The 17,580-nt window shown below is 40.9% G+C and overlaps 2 protein-coding genes across 2 annotated transcripts; both read left to right on the top strand.

Annotated features, from left to right (window-relative positions):
* The first annotated feature begins 5,872 nt into the window (after positions 1-5,872).
* On the top strand, positions 5,873-11,643 carry LOC129410892 (homeodomain-interacting protein kinase 1-like). The gene is made up of 6 exons (XM_055159863.1): positions 5,873-6,115; positions 7,633-7,818; positions 9,416-9,588; positions 10,000-10,121; positions 11,379-11,441; positions 11,521-11,643. Exons 1-4 carry the CDS (start codon positions 5,873-5,875, stop codon positions 10,010-10,012), a joined length of 615 nt encoding a protein of 204 aa, XP_055015838.1. The 3' UTR covers positions 10,013-10,121; positions 11,379-11,441; positions 11,521-11,643.
* A 1,311-nt stretch (positions 11,644-12,954) lies between these two features.
* Positions 12,955-16,938, top strand: LOC129410891 (homeodomain-interacting protein kinase 2-like). The gene is made up of 9 exons (XM_055159862.1): positions 12,955-13,035; positions 13,837-14,022; positions 14,100-14,281; positions 15,490-15,613; positions 15,707-15,814; positions 15,888-15,983; positions 16,067-16,194; positions 16,361-16,562; positions 16,876-16,938. The coding sequence occupies exons 1-9, from the start codon at positions 12,955-12,957 to the stop codon at positions 16,936-16,938; spliced, it is 1,170 nt and encodes a 389-aa protein (XP_055015837.1).
* The last annotated feature ends 642 nt before the right edge of the window (positions 16,939-17,580 follow it).

Raw genomic sequence — 17,580 nt, 5'->3', positions numbered from 1 at the left:
AAACTAGAACTAGAACTAAACCAGGACTAAACCAGGACTAAACTAGAACTAAACCAGGACTAAACCAGGAACTAAACTAGAAACTAAACCAGGACTAAACTAGAACTAAACCAGGTCTAAACCAGGACTAAAACTAGGACTAAACCAGGACTAACCAGGACTAAAAGACTAAAACTAAACCAGGACTAAACCAGGTCTAAACCAGGACTAAACTAGAACTAACCACTAAACCAGGACTAAACCAGGACTAAACTAGAACTAAACAGGACTAAACTAGAACTAAACCAAGGTCTAAACCAGGACTAAACTAGAACTAAACCAGGAAAAACAGAACTAAACAGAATAAAACCAAGAAAACTAGAACTAAACCAGGACTAAACCGGAATTGTTTGTTGGGACTGGCCAAAAGGTGCGCCCGCGTAGACTGTCACGTGACTGCAGACAAAAGAACCACGCCACAGCCGGGGCTCCATGCTGCATGGGCTCAATGCAGCTCTCAAGTCCAAGATTAGTCCTGGTTTAGTCCTGGTTTAGTCCTGGTTTAGACCTGGTTTAGTCCTGGTTCAGTCCTGGTTTTGTTTAGTCCTGGTTTAGACCTGGTGTCAGAATATTCATTTATCCCAATTTGCTAATACTTGTGTGAATTCTAGGCCTATGAGTGAACCATTTATGTACTACAATTCTTTGATTTATAATGAACCAATCACTTGTCACTTGTTGAATAACTCTGTGTGTTTGACAACTGTGTGCAGTGTCCTGTCGCTCTAGTGAACCTCCAGTGATTCCTCACATGAAGCCAACTCCCACTGTCACACATGAAGAGTTATGATGGTGTCTGACCTAAGGCGCCTCTGATTGTTAATCATGTTTATGTGTTTGTACTATGCATAGTGCATCAGTTCTTATTATGTCTTGCTGTTTCCCCTTGAGGATTATCCTTACTGTAACTAGTTCCTCCTAATGAATAAAAAGAGGAGAACAGCCTGATCATCAGAACGTGTGGAGACTGTTGGTTTTGATGCCCACTGCCCGTTCTCCTCATGAGTAAAACTGAATTAATCTCTTGTCTTTCTTCTTGTTTACAATGTTTAGATAAACCTAACACTGGTTTAGTCCTGGTTTAGTTCGTTTAGTCCTAGTCCTGGTTTAGTCCTGTTTAGTCCTGGTTTAGTTCTGGTTTAGTTTAGTCCTGGTTTTAGACCTGGTCTGGTTTACCTGGTTTAGACCTGGTTTAGACCTGGTTTAGACCTGGTTTAGACCTGGTTTAGACCTGGTTTAGACCTGGTTTAGACCTGGTTTAGAACTCAGACAGTTTTTACTTTGATTCTGCCTGGAAACAAGTGACGCTGAAACGTGACGTCCAAGTTTTCCTGTTTCCTCATGTGGAAAGTTTCGTGACGATCGATGTTGATGTTTTGTCTTGAAAAAGGAAAAGGGGCAGAGAACAGAAGATCTTTTCTTCTTTCTGCTCCTTTTCATTCATTTCTTGTGTGTTTGATGTTGTGACACTGTTGATGTCTTTTTATGCTTCATGAAGGAAATAAATAAATAAATAAATAAAAAAAATGCTTTACCATGAAAATCCATGTGTGGAAGCAGCACAAACATCAGAAAAACAAGAAAAGGAAGAGAACAGAGCATTTGGATTTATTTAATAATCATATAATAATTATTATTATGTAATAATATGGATTTAATATAATAATTATAATTATATAATATAATTATTATTTAATAATAATATAATAATAATAATTATTTAATAATAATAATATAATGAACATCAGTCTGGGATTTGGAGATATTTTGAGGCCAGTAGAGAAGCACATGCAGCCCTGATGTCAAACACTGACTTTGATATTATCTAAAGATACGAGTTAAGAGTTAAGATAAGAAGCAAGTTACGCTTGTTTATGTTTGTAAAAAACGATGTGTTTCGAGGCGGGAGAAAGTAACTATTTACAGTCAAACATAAGAATTGTTTCAGGAACAATTTTTGTTTCCGCTCAAATTTCCAGTGCATTTTAAACTGAACAGAAATGACATGTTACCACTGAATTTCTCACTTTGAAAAAGCATGTTTGAATTATTTATATTCTGAAGTTCAATTGCTGAATTTTTTATTTATCAAAATAGAAAATTCACTTTTTTTTTTTACTATGTTTATTATAATTTTAAGATATACAAAATATATTCAGAGACAGAAAAATTTGAAATTAAAATAAAAAAAATATATAAAAAACAAAACAAACAAACAAACAAAAAAGAACAAAACAAAACACCTGCACAGAAAATATACATGTTCATACATAAAAACAAAACACATACAACAACAAGAACAACTGTATATAAATACACATACACTTAATATTCTCTCAATATTCACCTACGATTAAAATGGTCAATAAAAAGTTGCCATGTTGTGTCAAAAAGTTCTTGTTTGTTCCTCAGTAAGACTTATATTATATTATATTATATTATATTATATTATATTATATTATATCTGTGAAGAGTTTGATGGGTTGGGGCTTTTTTTTTCTGCTTTTCCAGTGAAGTGAACTCAGGTCCCTGACCAACTGTGCGACAAAACTCAGGACATTCTTTTATTTACTGGTTAAACTCACAGCCCAGAAAGTGCCAGAGTCTGGGAGTCACTGGAAGCTGCGTCTTTAAGACTCACTGAAAGAGTTTCAAACGTCCTTGTCCAGTACAGATTAGGGTTTGGACATTGGGACAAAGAGGCAGGACAATATCCACATGGTTCACAGGACGACTTCACCCCTGGAAACATTCATCCTCATTATACTGATACGAGCAGTGACAGAGATCAGGACGCTGCTCAGTCTTAAACTGTTAATCCGTTTGTTGGTGTAGGATCCCAAAATGTAACTTGAAGAGTCCCGACATCTCACCTGTAATATTTCAATGTCTCAATGTATCGGAAACTCTTTGAGACGGCAAAGGGAGAAGATCCAACAGATGTGAGTCTTTTGGAGCCAGTTGGAAATAGTATAATCTCTGATATCTTAATTTTGTATCCTGACATCTTCCCAAAATCAGACAGTCTGGTCATTATCTGTGGTCTGAAATATATAAAAGTAGGTCACCTGCATGTAAAAACACCTTGTGCTCTGTCTCCCCCCTCAGAATCCCCCTGTAACCTCCTGCAGAGGGCAACGATACCACAAGAGGTTCTATAACTAACAAATTACAAGGGTGATGATGGACAGTCCTGTGTTGAACGATACAGAGGAAAAGAACTCGAGCTCAGGTTATTTGTTTGGACTGTTGCTTTGGTCGGGCATAGAGCAACTTCACAAAAGAAATATAATTGGGGCCAAATCCAAACCTCGACAGGGCAGAGAAAAGAAAATCACATTCGACCCTGTCAAAGGCTCAGCGTCCAGTGAGAGTAGAACCTCTGGTGTTTGATTATTGAAGGATAAATAATATTGAACAATCTTCTAATGATAAAAAATAGTTGTGGGTTTTTAATTAATCCAATTTGGTCTGGAGACACGACCGCTGGGAGAACCTCCTCCAAACGTCTGGCTACAATTTTTGCCAATATTTAGTTGTGTAGGTTTAAGAGAGTCTGGGTGTGTCAGACTCTGGTTTAGTCGGGTCCTTGTCCGACTCGTGACTCAAAGATATTTGCATCAGATAAAGCAGGTTGGAAGAAACAGTGGAAAAGGTTCATTATCAACATTGAACTAAAGAGGAGTGAGTTTCTCACTGAATGTTTTGTAGAACTCGTCCGGGCCAGGGCTTTTTGAACTTTGTAAACTGTTAGTTGCCAGTTTTACTTCTTCTTTTGAAATAGGTTCCTCCAACAATCGTTTGTTTTCTAAGCTTCTGGTCGGCACTTGAATATTGGCAAAAAATTGGTCTTTTATCTTTGGGTTGTGTTCAGATTCTGAAGAATAAAGTTTAGAGTAAAAATGTTGAAATGTTTTATTAATTACTCTGGGTTCTGTATCAGTTTGTATTTCTGTTATTAGTCTTGATGCAGCTTCCTCTTTAATTTGCTGGGCCAACAATTTGCCAGGCTTTTCCCCATATTCATAATGTCTGTGTTTAAGTTGTGTCAGTAATTTTGTAGTTTCTGTTGGATAAAGTAAATTCAATTCCATTTGTAGAGTTTTTTGTTCTAAGGATCAGAGGCTGTAGGGCAGCTGGTAAAACCTGATCAACCTCCAGAAGCTCTTGACTTATTTTTGATTCTGTTACGGCCCAGGCCTTAGTTCTAATATTTCTGCAGAGTTCTCTTGATTCCTGCTGCAGGAGCCCTGGTCCGTGATTGGTGGGGCAGGTCGACGCCCACCTCACCTGCAGCCACGCCCCCTATTTCAGGAGACGACCAGCACCTGTTCGGGGCTGCTGGTCTTGGTGGTCAGTCTGACATTTTGTTTCGTGTTTGTGTAGTTTAGTCTAGTTCTGTTTTGTGTCTTTTTTGATTTGGTCACTCGATTCTGTTTGTGAGTTTATGTGGTTCAATTTGTTGAACTTGTGTTTTAGGTTTCGTCTGTGTCCCTAAGTTTTACCACTCGTTTTTTGTGTAAGTCTGCGTGACCCTTTTGTGGCACGAAACTCTGTTTATTCTGTTGTTCTGTTTCTTAGTTTAGGTTGTTTTCTGTATATTTTAGTTTCTTTTGTTCATTTACCTTTACATTCCTGTTAATTAAACATGATTTAATTTATTCCCTTTTACATCTTGGTTTTATTTTTGTTACTTCCCTCACCACAAACGAGCTGCGTCCTAACAGCCTCCTTCAGTGCAGAATAGTGACGTTTGTGTCTTGTTGATGACGTGTAGGTGGATGAATGTGACCTGACTGTTCACACTCAAGTCACATGTTAAAGATCAGATATGGATCAGTTTCAGGAGCACAGATCCAAGTGTCCTGGTCACATGTGAAAACATCACATCTGTGTGGTTCAGACGTCATGAAAAGATCAGATACAGAAACATAGAGACAAAACATCAGATTTGGGAAACTTCAGGTGCAGAGTGAACGTCGCCATAATTACAAGGCGACTTTATCTCTATAAAACTATCATTGACAATTTGAAACAAAACAAATCCTCCATACAACCTTTAAATTTAGAAGTATCATTTGGAAACTTTTTCTGTAGTTTACTCAAATAAATGTAAGAAAAAAATTTCATAGAGAACAGCTAAAGGAAACATATTTTGAAAAATAACAAAGCTGTTTTAATTTGCATATTATGTCATTCTGGAATGGTCTCTATGGCGATGGATGGATGGATGGATGGTCTCTATGGCGATGGATGGATGGATGGATGGATGGATGGATGGATGGTCTCTATGGCGATGGATGGATGGATGGATGGATGGTCTCTATGGCGATGGATGGATGGATGGATGGTCTCTATGGCGATGGATGGATGGATGGATGGATGGATGGATGGTCTCTATGGCGATGGATGGATGGATGGCGATGGATGGCGATGGATGGATGGATGGTCTCTATGGCGATGGATGACATGTAAAGTACTTTGTCTCTTTGCTCCACTTCTTCAGTTCATTTCCAGGTGACGCAGCAGAGGACAGACGTACTTTTTGTCAGGGAGACACAACTCAACAAACAAGGCTTAAAATCTGCTAGGTTTTTTCATGTGAATCCTGGTGTGTGAAGTGGTGGCAATTTACTAGAAAAGTTTCAAACATCAGCTGACGCCAGTACACTTCAAAACCAGACTTTCACCTGTCTGTGGGTGCACTTGTGTGAGTGGGAAAACTCATTTAGTGTCTGTCATTGCTTGTGCAGGGAGCCAACCCCAGAATCTGGAAATGAGTTCTGGTTTATCGGCGTCGGAAGAGGATCTGGGGGGGAGTTTGTTTGTTTTAATGGACGAAGAGGATCGGGAGACGGGTCGGCGGGTCTCAGGGGCGGATGCGAGTGCTTCAGAGGAGGACGAGTATACTGTCCTGACTGTTGCCGAGAATAAGCTGACAATACCACGACAGTACGAATTCATAAATCATATCGGCAACGGAGCCTTCAGTCAAGTGGTGGAGTGTCAGAACAGAGACACTCGGGAAGCGGTGGTGGCTAAACTTCCCACCTTCAAGCAAGACACGAGGAAGGAGGTAAGTCCAGGTTTGAATATTATAAGTGCACATGACAGGATATATGATATTTCATGATGTTCTAATGATGACTGTACTTTTTGGACTATAAGTCACACCAGCCAAAAAATGAAGAAAAAAACATAAAAGTCGCACTTTTGGGGGGAAATTAATTTTATAGAATCAGACACCAGGAACCGACATTTCATCTTGAAAGTCAAGTTCTAGTAAAAACAATAGAACAGAGAACAACAGACTGTTAATGTCACATATGCACAGTTCTTCAGATAAACTATAGCAGAACAAGTTGATCAAACTCTCCATCTCACTCCAAATCACTAAATCCATTCAATTCTTCATCCTCGGTGTCACTTCTGAGAAACTCCGTGACCTCCAGAGGTAAACGGAGCGCCGCTACTATCCTCAGACTCCACATTCAATTCCAGTTTGAATTATTCTGGCCCGTCTGAATCCACCAGTGACAGGATGGTTTCGGTTCTCATTGAAGTCATTTTCCGGGATATTGGACGCCTCCAACCCCATCAAAAAACGACTGCGCGCCCCACAATCCCGAGCGCCCTGTGCACCAATCCACTCCCAGCACGACTCGCTGCACAACCCGCAGCGCACGCAAACACGCACGCAGCAGACAGCGACCGCACGGCCAAACACACCCGCAGACACACTCAGACCCACGCAGATGAGGAACGGAACGGAGGAACCAACTGGAAAAGCGAGTGCCGCTCTGAGCCACAACTGAACGACTGAGTCACTGCGAACACGCCGACAATCCGCTGGTCCCAGACACTACTCCCTACACGCCACAACTGAACAAAGCCCAGAGTCACCGTGAACAAACAAAACCACTCACACATCACACTGTTGGGTTTCCTTTAAAGTCCCACGCAGTTTATTTGTGAAAAAAGTTTGAAAATAGAACGTTTAATGACGAATTATAATCCAGAGCGAATAATATTGTGGAAAATATTGTAAATTAAAAATGTTCAGTGGTACAGAACAGGACAGCGGCTCTTTCTGCAGGAGACATGTGCAGTAGAGCCAAGAGACAGTGGTACCGGAGTAATAGTAGTAGCAGACAAGCCTAGAGCGCCCTCTTGAGGCTGTCAGTGTGAAAATGTGAACATATAAGTCGCAGGAAACAGCCAAACCATGAAAAAAAGTGCAACTTATAGTCCAAAAAATACAGTACTTATTTGGTGGGAGTAGTAGTACATGTTATAAATATTTATTCTAGTTTTGTGTGGTGGGAAGAAAAGTACAGAAATACTTTTTTGATCTAATTGTAACTATTATGCAATTTAGAGGTTTTCTTACCATTATGTTTGATGGGGAACAGTTCTGCAGTTTCCTGTGTGTTTGTCATACGTGTTCATGTCCAACTAGGAAGTAAAAGGATAAACTTGACCAAAATGAAAACAGAAATACTAAAAATCTGAATAATTGAAGAAAACTAGTCAAGAATGTTAGTAAAATGTCCAAAAAATGGTCAGATGTAACTCCTCTTCTTGTGTGTGCAGGTTCGTACACTGCGCCGCCTGATGGAGCAGGGGGCGGACCAGAGCAACATAGTGAAGTTCTTCGGGTCTTTTGAAACTCCTTTCGGCAAAGGCATGATCTTTGAAAAGCTGGACATGAGTATAGGGACGTTTTGGTGGAGGCATCACCCTTTGCCCCTCTCAGATATTCGCACCATTATCCAACAGGTGAAACAGTGCAAAGTGTTTTTGTCTAAGTGCACAAAAAATGTTCAAATGACTTTACAGGTTTTATACCGATTTAAGTTATACATGTCGTGATGTAATATACTTCCAGTCAAAAGTTTGTACACGGACTTTTCTCATTCGGGACTTCCTTGGTGTTTCCCTTGGTGTTTCCCGTGTTTCCCTTGACGTTTCCCTTGCGTTTCCCTTGGCGTTTCCCTTGACGTTTCCCTTGGTGTTTCCCTTGACGTTTCCCCTGGCGTTTCCCTTGGCGTTTCCCCTTGGTGTTTCCCTTGACGTTTCCTTGACGTTTCCCTTGACGTTTCCCTTGGCGTTTCCCTTGTTTCCCTTGACGTTTCCCTTGGCGTTTCCCTTGACGTTTCCCTTGACGTTTCCCTTGACGTTTCCCTTGACGTTTCCCTTGATGTTTCCCTTGGTGTTTCCCTTGACGTTTCCCTTGAGTTTCCCTTGTTTCCCTTGACGTTTCCCTTGACGTTTCCCTTGACGTTTCCCTTGACGTTTCCCTTGACGTTTCCCTTGATGTTTCCCTTGGTGTTTCCCTTGGTGTTTCCCTTGGTGTTTCCCTTGGTGAGACTATTTTTCCATGTCCCAAAACTCTACACTTAACCAAATGAATCGTTCTAATCCTAATTCTAACCTTAACTTGAGAGTCAAAAATGTGACTTTACATGTGCTACAAAAACATGAGAATAAAATGTATACGAGATTATGTCACAAAGAACAAAAAGTATGTTAGTAAATAGTGTAAGACGAGGGACGTAACAATAACCAAAATATCCTGATGTGGTATCGTCAAAGTTCTCAGTAATATCGTGGACCATCTCAATATATCGAATTACAAATCTCTTTGCTTAAATTCATTGTTACGGTGCAGCCATAGTTCAAAACAAAAGACAGTGGGAACTACATGGACCATGATCCTTTGCTCCATTTCAGTGCAGACGACAAGAAGAAATAACAGTTCAAACACTTTCAAGTCTTAGTTCTTTGGATGAAGTCTGAGTTTTAGCTGTTTAGCCTCCACAGATATCGCAGTAAATATCGTACTGTGACGATATCGTATCGTGAGACTTGGATATCGTTACACTCCTATATAAGACTGTAAATATATAAGACTATATTTGTATTCTATTTTAGATTTAGATGCCTCAAAGTATAGTCAACTTTTGACTGGTGTATGTAATATCAATATAAAGTCGTGGTAAAATCAGATCATCGTGTGGCTCAAAAGTCTCGCCCGTATCCAGACTGGTTCTACGTTTATTTCCCATTCATTTCATCTTGCTGTTATTGTTATTTTTGAAATGATCTGGAAAACTTTGGCTGTTTGAAACTGTTTTAAATGTGCTATACAAATACATTTGATTTGATTTGATTTCCTCACAGAATTACAAAAGAAAAAACAAAAACAGATTTAAAATAACAATATACTAGTAGGTGTTGTCATCATTACTTAGCTGATTCGTGCCAGATTACTTTACCAGATTAAAGTCTACAGAAAAATGAATGGGAAATGAAAGATAATGATAAATAAATCTCAAACTTTCTATCTAATTGTTTGTGTTGTAACATTGTGCAGGTGGCTACAGCTTTGGAGGAGATGTGCTTAATCCACACGGATCTTCACATGGGAAATATCATGATCTGTGATCATAACCTGAGGCCTTTGACTCTCAAAGTCATTGACTTTGGTTTGGCCGTGTCCACAGCCGAGGTCACAACAGACATGAACATCCAGCCTGTCGGCGTCAAGTTAGATATGAGACTGTTTATGTGATGAAGGGGAGACACACAAAAGCACATGGTTTATTATTTCATTTAAGTTGCTTTCATAGATTTACACACAAACATCAGTTTGACCTAAACGCACGGCTGTAAGTTGCACCAAACTTTCTAATAGAATTTTGTCTATTTTTTTGTATCTAATCTGACAAAATTTAAACCTGGTTCTGCCCATTTACAGATCGACATGTCCCAAATATGTGCAACGTTGGCAATTTTGACACATAAAATGCCTTATTTCTAAATGTTTTTTTTCTACTACAGAAAAGGTTTCTAAATGACATCTCCAGATTTCAGATGATTTTCCTGTGGCCTGCAGTGTCTTGCCTTAATAACCTCGACCTTGTACATTTGAAGTTCATGTGTTTGTTCTTCCCTCAGGCTCCAGAAGTGATTCTGGGGATGAAGGTCAGTGAAGCTGTGGATGTGTGGAGCCTGGCAAACCTGTTTGCCCTAATGTTGATACAGCGGATATATTCCCTGACACAGATGCACATCAAATAGTAAGTCACCGACACAGCGGTGGGAGGGACGAACAGAAATGAATAAGTTGATTTTTGCATTATCTTGAGAACAATATTCAGACATTATTTTAAAGAGGGGACATTCCACTGCTAACAGGTAACATGTTTAGATCACCGTGTTCCCCTTTATTGTTTTGGATATGCTCAGGTTTGTCAAGTTGTAGTGTTTCATTAGCTCGATTCATCAGCCGCTTTCACTTGGTGGAAACTGTCTGACCTCATTAGAATTCGTTCACTCGACAATAGGCTCATACTTTTTTCATTTAACCGATCGCTCCTATTTGGTGGTGACGTATGTAATGCGCCGATAACGGGACAAACTGGTGTATTAAGCTTTTCCCAGATCCCGTAGGAAGAAGGACAATAACATCTTTCCCTTTGATAAAATTCACCAAACATTCTCTTTGTTCCGGCTTTAAATCCTCCATCTCGGGAATCGTCGCCGACTCTGAACGTACGGCTCTTCGCTGATTGGCTGGTGCCCGAACTCGCACTTCTGCAGTTCTTGCAAACTGGCTAGTGTATTTTGATTCCTGACCTAGTCGCTGGAGAGAAATGAAATTGAGAGGAGGCACTAGGTGGCGCCAGACTGTCTAGTGTTTTGTATCTTGCTGCTGTATATTTGAGCTGTGAGCTCAGCATTGGACAGAATCTTACTTACGAACTTTAAGAAGGGCTCAAATAGTGCCTGGAAGAGAGATCACTAAATTACTCAAACACGCACGGATGACATTTAAAACCTCTTTGGGCTTTTTTTTTTTTTTGATGAGGGAATGTTATAACATGGTAAAAAGCTCCACAAAGTCGACTTTTCACGATACCTCCTCTTTAACGATGCATTTTGCTTTTCTATTTTTTTACATACACGTCCCACCTCAGTGTAACAGTAAATCATCTGAATAAACCTTATCTAACGTTTGTTTCTCTTCTAAAGTTGACTGTTATAGTGAAACTCTTCGGCAAACCATCTGCCTCCTTCCTCAACAAAGGAGCTAAGACATTTGTGCACTTTAAACTCATTGGCCAAAACTGGACACTTAGGGTAAATACTGAGTTTATCTTGATGGATTCAAAACTATCATGACCTCATCTTATATGTCAAATAAACTACCAGTCCTCAAGATTGGCCCATTTTCAAAAATAGAGAAGAAACATAAATGAAAAAGTGTGTCCAAACGTTCAGCTGGTCGTGTATATTATTAAAACGTGTGATTTGAACTTTCAAAATCTTTTCAGTTTGCAAACTTCTTTCCAACGCGCTTGACTGAAAAGTACACTTCACTCCGTCATGTGGTAGAGGTAAGCGATAGAGCGAAAACGAAACATGGACGTTAAAGGTGAAAATGTGAAAACTAATCTGTGGATGACTTGTTTCTAGGGCGAGTTGAAGTTGTGGAGCCTGGAGGACGACAGAGACACAGAAGCAGCCACACTGTTGCTCGGCCGAATGCTGCAAGTCGACCACGACAAAAGAATTACACCGTCTGAAATCCTCCAGTCAGCTTTGACTTGATCATAACTACTAGGGATGTAACGATATCCAAACCTCTCGATACGATATTCTCACGATAACTGAAATATCGTGACAATATCGTATCGTCAAAGTTCTCACAATAATATCCTGGACCATCACAATATGTCAAATGACAAGTGTCTTTGCTTCAGTTTAAAGTTCTGGTGCAGCAGGAGCTAAAAAAAAACTACATAGACCATGATCCTTTGCTCCATTTCAGTTTAGACTCGAAGAGGAAATAAGTTCACATTTCTAAGCACTTTGAAGTTTTCCTTCTTTGGATTAAGTCTCGTCAAGACAATTTAAGAGGAAAAAGGAGAATATTTACAGTTTTGTTCGCGCCACAAAATATCACAATAAATATCGTACCGTGACAATATCGTATCGTGAGATTTGGGTATCGTTACACCCCTACGGTACGATATTTATTGCGATATTTTCCTCTCATTTAAAAGTGCATCATAACAGTTATTTCAGCGTGTTGATTGGACTGAAACAGAGCAAAGGATCATGGTCTATGTAGTTTTTAGCTGCTGCTGCAGCTGAACCAAGACAATGAATTCAAGCAGAGACACTTGAGATTCGATATATTGCGACAACTCACGATATTATTGTGAGACTTTTGACGATACGATATCACCGTGTTTCAATTGTTGTTACATCCCTAATAACTGCACCTTAACTAGTCTTAATATAGAATGAACAAAGAGCATCATATGACAGATTAGACTTTTTTTTTTTAGAAGATTTTACTCAAATTCTTGCCATTTTATTTTATTTTTTTCTATTTACTGCATATATTTTGTAATTTGACTTCCTGGTCAGACACAGAAAGTTAATATGACACAAACTTTAATATAAACAAAGGCTAAAACTGTGTAAATGATAAATCATAATTACGATGGCAACACTTTTATTTAGCAAGATGAAGGTTTAAACAGCTAGAAATCCTCACTTTTTCAACTGTATTTTCACTTTTAGAGTTGTCGACGTGACTTTACACAATATTAGTCGCTATATTTGATAACATGAGCTGTTTTTTTGTCATTACAGTGAGAATCCTTCAGTGAGAAAACTTTATATCCCCACAGAGAACCAGGAGGATGAAGGGTAAGAAAAATCTGCGTATAATGATAAAAAACAAAAAAAAATAGACTAAAACATTTCAAGTTTATGTAACTGTCTTATTTCTTTCACAGAGACATATTCAACAAGCCACTGACCCGTGAGGGGATCAGTGCAGTTCTCCCAGAAGGATTCAAAGTCACCAACATCCTGGGGAACGGCAGGTTTGGTCAGATGTTCAACTGCAGACGAGGCGACACCGGGAAGAGTGTGACCATCAAGCTGCCGCATTCACACAACAAGACTCAGCGTGAGGTAAGTGTGACACCAAACTTTACACTTTTCGACCTTTAAATAGTTGGGAATAATAGTGTCGATGGCCATAGTTATTTATCCCGTCACTAAAAACAGACTTACCCACTCCACAAAGCACCAAAGCAAATCTAATAGAAGAGCAGACTTTGCATTGCATGAATCGTTGCATGTTGAGGGACTATTTTCTCATATATCAGTCCGCAGAATGTCAGTCCTGCTCCCGCAAATAATTGTCATTTTCATTCCCGCTCCGGCCCGCGTCTGCCATATTTTGTCCCGCTCCCGTCCACAAACCCTGCAAATTGGGAACTTTCACTTTCTTAAGCTCAATCAAACACGGAGAAGCAGAAAGGAATTGTCTAAAATGTGCGTGAGATTAGACGACATCCGCAAGTTTAGGCTGCTTAAAATGTTTTTATTAATGCCAAATAAAATATCGATGGCAAATGATGTACAATAGGCACACGTGAATCATTTGTATATTTGACACTCAGATTTAGTTTGTGCATTTGATAGATTTGCACTGATGCATTTTTAGATTGTAAAATGGATTTAAACGACACATTTTCAGCCACTTGTGATGAATTTAAGTGGTCGTTGTCACGTTTATGTGTCTGATTTTCAACAAAAAAAGAGAAAAGAAGAACTGTTGACTAGAACAGTGGACACAAAATGAACTCACGTGTTGTTGTACCAGAAAAGTCAGTCCTTTCTGCTTAGATTTTGTGCTAAGACAAAGTTCACAATCTATGTTAACGCTCCACTAACCTGTTTTTGATTTGTGTTTTTCTTCAAAATCAGGTCCAACTGCTGGAAACAACTGCAGAACAGGAGGCGGATCATCAAAATATAGTGACATTTATTGAAAAGTTGCCAACCGGCCGTGGGGAGGCTCTAGTTTTGGAGGAGCTCAGTATGAACTTAACTTCGTACATGAAACAACTCTCCCCACTGCCCATGAGTGACGTCCAGGCCGTTGTCCAGCAGGTAAGAACCGCTTCAACAAACATAGAATCTGACAGAGAATTTATTTGTGTTTTAATTGAACGTTACAACTTTTGCAGACGGCCACGGCTCTACAGACCCTGGAGTCCAAGGGGATAATCCATACGGGTGTTTCAATGGAAAACATCTGGCTGTGTCACCGTAGCAACGAGCCAATTAAGATCAAACTGGCCGATTTTGGAGCTTTTATGGAGCGGAAGAGGACGATACCGGACATGACGGCGCAACGTGTCCCCTACAGGTAAGAGTTAGTGTCACATGTGAAGAGCAGAGGCGGGGGGAGTCTCCACGAATGGTCCTGAAGTAAGAGCAACATGACTAGAACTATTTCCTTCATTATTTGTCTCAAAACCAAAATGAAAAAATGGATAACGATTGTTTTTTTCTGTTTTTTTCCATTTTGTGTTTAGATGAAGAATGGAAAAATGTTTCCCGATGTCGGACTTTTGTGCCGCTTACGGACTGAACCAGGACTGAACCAGGACTGAACCAGGACTAAAACCAGTCTCAGTCCTGGTCTGGCCACGGTCTCATTCCTGGTCTCAGTCTCGGTCTCAGTCCTGGTCTGGTCCTGGTCTCAATCCTGGTCCCGGTCTGGTCCCGGTCTCGGTCCAGATATGGTCCTGGTCTCAGTCCTGAACCAGGACTGAACCAGGACTGAACCAGGACTAAAACCAGTCTCAGTCCTGGTCTGGCCACGGTCTCATTCCTGGTCTCAGTCTCGGTCTCAGTCCTGGTCTGGTCCTGGTCTCAATCCTGGTCCCGGTCTGGTCCTGTCTCAGTCCTGAACCAGGACTGAACCAGGACTGAACCAGGACTAAAACCAGTCTCAGTCCTGGTCTGGCCACGGTCTCATTCCTGGTCTCAGTCTCGGTCTCAGTCCTGGTCTGGTCCTGGTCTCAATCCTGGTCCCGGTCTGGTCCTGGTCTCAGTCCTGAACCAGGACTGAACCAGGACTGAACCAGGAGTGTCGGGACGGGCTCGGAGTTGCGCCCGCGTAGACTGTAGGGTGATTAGGACTGAGACCCGAGACCAGACCGGGACTCAGAACAGGACCAGACCAGGATTGAGACCTGTTTTAGTCCTGGTTTAGTCCATATGCGGCGCAAAAGTCAAATTTATGAATTATGACTTAATGTAATTGGACAAATGATACACAGAATAGAACATTTCCAAAGAAAATCATGAAAAAAATGAAAATACAAAACAAATCGTAACTGAAGGTCAGTTGTAAGTAGCGCAGAAGTTCAAATTATTGAAGCTTTTTTACAACATAAAGTTTTCCAGTTGTGTTTCAGTTGTTCACAGGAAGAGGATCCATAAACTTCAAACTAAATATTACTCAAGTAAAATGAGTGCCCACCTCTGCACAATTGGAGATGAATGATGCTTTTATGAAGTGTGAACGTGCTTTTATGTGTGTCTCTATTTTGCGTTTGTTCCACACAGAGCTCCAGAAATCATCCTCGGACTCCCGTTCGACGAGGCCATAGACGTCTGGTCTCTGGGCACCATGTCGGTCACTTTGCTCACTGGGTTTGATCTGTTTCCCGACCGAACAGAATTTGAGACTGTAAGTACTAGAACTGTTGTTGTGAAGAAAACGTTCACACAGTCGTAAAAAATCCAAACATTTAACCACGTCTTGTATCTTTTGTTTCTTTAGCTGACGACTATAGTCAAAATATTGGGTCAACCTCCTGACCACGTCCTCAGTGAAGCGGTCAACACCCATGAGTATTTCAGTGCTGACGGGACCAGCTGGAAGATAAAGGTAAACAGCTTTTTATTTCACCAATTCATTCAAAGTCGTCACGGTAAATCACCTGGATTTTCTTTTGGATTAGACCACAGATCAGTTTGAAAGTTCTTCTAAACTGCCTCCGAATACGATCAAGGCCCATGAAACAGACGCCTTTGACTCTCTGGATGAAGTGATCGACGTATGATTTAACTTGAGCTCAACATTTCTTATGCTTCATTTGTGTTCACAGTTCTTATTTTGGAATGATTTACTCTTTTTCAGGCCAAAATTAGACACAGTTATGACAGCGCTGAGCTCGGTGCCTTTATTGACCTGGTGAAGGCGATGCTCTGTCTGGACGGGACTCAGAGGATCACTGCTGCTCAGACCCTGGAGCACGACTTTATCAGGTGAGTAGGAAATGCCACAACAAAACGATGCCAGAATCCAGTTTGGTGGGACGGTACCTGAGACAAATACTGTACGTGTCATAGTTTTACACCAGTGAAGGGGCTTAAAATGAGCGAGTCAACCAGAAGTCGAACACGGCTCTTGTTTTTTGTTTTGTATGAAAAGGGGCGGCGGCGGCGGCGGAGGCGGAGGCGGGGCGGCGGCGGCGGCGGCGGCGGAGGCGGCGGCGGAGGCGGCGGCGGAGGCGGCGGCGGCGGCGGCGGTGAAGGCGGCGGTGGCGGCGGCGGCAGCAGAAACAGTGCGGAGGAAAAGATCTAAAACAACAGTGATCACGGCTGAATCAAGTTCATCTGAAGCTCAGCGGCAGGTGAGCACCGCTTTGGTTGGTTTTTGGAGATTTATTTCGTGTTATAACGTTGTTCCCTCATCAAAAACAGCCTGACGTTTTATATGTTTGCTACACATGTTTGAGTCATCTAGCGATCTTTGCCCAGGCTCTACTCCTTAAATTTAAAAGCCACATTGGAAAAAACTAAATCTAGTCAAGTTACGATGACTTGAATTAAGAAAGTTTGATCATGATTTGAGTCAATTTCACTTTCAGAGTAAAATTACTGCCAGTGGAACAAGACTTTTTATACTTCAAATATAAAAATACATTTTGCTACACTTAAAAACAGGGGCCGACGGGGGCCGACGCCCCGGGGGCCGACGCCCCGGGGGCCGACGCTGTCGGCAGGTGAGACTCGCTTTAACACTGGTTTACACCAACAACAAACATCTGATCTGTGGAGTTTTCAGATACAAACGTCTAAATCTGACGGGACAAATCCTATTGATTTACTCAAAGCTGCACAAGTGTGAACAAACACAAAATGATAAGAATGAAAGAATTATTTAAAATTCATGGCAGTTTGTCGTCCAAATACAACAGCCTCAAAATCTTCAACTGATCATAAGTCATAGACTAGGACCAGGACTAAACCAGGACTAAACCAGGACTAAACCAGGACTAAACCAGGACTAAACCAGGACTAAACCAGGACTAAACCAGGACTAAACCAGGACTAAACTAAACCAGGTCTAAACCAGGTCTAAACCAGGAACTAAACCAGGTCTAAACCAGGTCTAAACCAGGTCTAAACCAGGACTAAACCAGGACTAAACCACTAAACCAGGACTAAACCAGGTCTAAACCAGAACTAAACCAGGACTAAACCAGGACTAAACCAGGTCTAAACCAGGTCTAAACCAGGACTAAACCAGGTCTAAACCAGGTCTAAACCAGGACTAAACCAGGACTAAACCAGAACTAAAACCAGGTCTAAAACCAGGACTAAACCAGGACTAAACCAGGACTAAACCAGGACTAAACCAGGACTAAA

The sequence above is a fragment of the Boleophthalmus pectinirostris genome, unplaced genomic scaffold (genome assembly GCF_026225935.1).
Source record: "Boleophthalmus pectinirostris isolate CB_2022bp ecotype Guang Dong unplaced genomic scaffold, ASM2622593v1 HiC_scaffold_2825, whole genome shotgun sequence".
Taxonomy (NCBI): Eukaryota; Metazoa; Chordata; class Actinopteri; order Gobiiformes; family Gobiidae; genus Boleophthalmus; species Boleophthalmus pectinirostris.
Note: the sequence above shows the minus strand (reverse complement) of the source record. Positions and strands in the feature narration are given on the sequence as shown.